The sequence below is a fragment of the Mus pahari genome, chromosome 12 (genome assembly GCF_900095145.1).
Source record: "Mus pahari chromosome 12, PAHARI_EIJ_v1.1, whole genome shotgun sequence".
NCBI lineage: Eukaryota > Metazoa > Chordata > Mammalia > Rodentia > Muridae > Mus > Mus pahari.
In genome coordinates this window covers 88,469,850-88,470,469 of record NC_034601.1, presented here as the reverse complement: position 1 = coordinate 88,470,469, position 620 = coordinate 88,469,850, and the positions used below count along the sequence as shown (strand labels likewise).

The 620-nt window shown below is 46.5% G+C and overlaps 1 protein-coding gene across 1 annotated transcript in view; it reads left to right on the top strand.

Moving 5' to 3' along the window:
* The window catches only part of Fam3b (family with sequence similarity 3 member B), a 30,374-nt gene extending 29,968 nt beyond the window's left edge, over window positions 1-406 (top strand). The window contains exon 8 of the mRNA XM_021210017.1: window positions 268-406. Coding sequence (XP_021065676.1) covers window positions 268-357 — 90 coding nt within the window. The 3' untranslated portion in view covers window positions 358-406. The remainder of the gene's footprint in view (window positions 1-267) is intronic.
* The last annotated feature ends 214 nt before the right edge of the window (window positions 407-620 follow it).

Below are 620 nucleotides of genomic sequence, written 5' to 3'. Positions count from 1 at the left end.
GGGAAGGGAAGGGAAGAAGGGAAGGGAAGAAGAAAAGGGAAAGGAAAGGGAAGGGAAGGGATGAGAGGAAGGAAGCAGAAATAAGTAAAGAAGGAATGACAGGAGTAACACGTAGAAGAAGGAAGAAGAGAGGTGTTGAGAAGAATTTTAACCTGGGCTGGAGAAACTGCCACTCTGAGACTTCTGTTCACATGGCTTTGCTCACAGTGGACACACCCAGTGGTGAGCTTAGTGAATAAATGACACACTTTTCTTTCCTTCACCCAGATCAACCACTCAGATCAATCCAAGAACAGATACTCGGGCTGGCCAGCAGAGATCCAGATCGAAGGATGCATACCCAAAGGGCTGAGATAACGGTGCTTGGACTCAATAAACATGTTTTGTACAGATATACTCAGCTGAATGTCACAGGAGCCTGATCCTTTGAAGTCCAGCTGTGAAGGAAAGTGTTGATGTGGATTTGCAGATAGTTGTAAACCACTAAGACGCTGTTAGTCACACTGATCCTAAGCAGCTGATGGTATCATACTGCCGTCTGTACGGTGAAGGAATTTTCCAGCCAGGACAATGCCACAGACTGCCAACTCACAGAAGGGAGACATTTTGGGGTTGGGGAT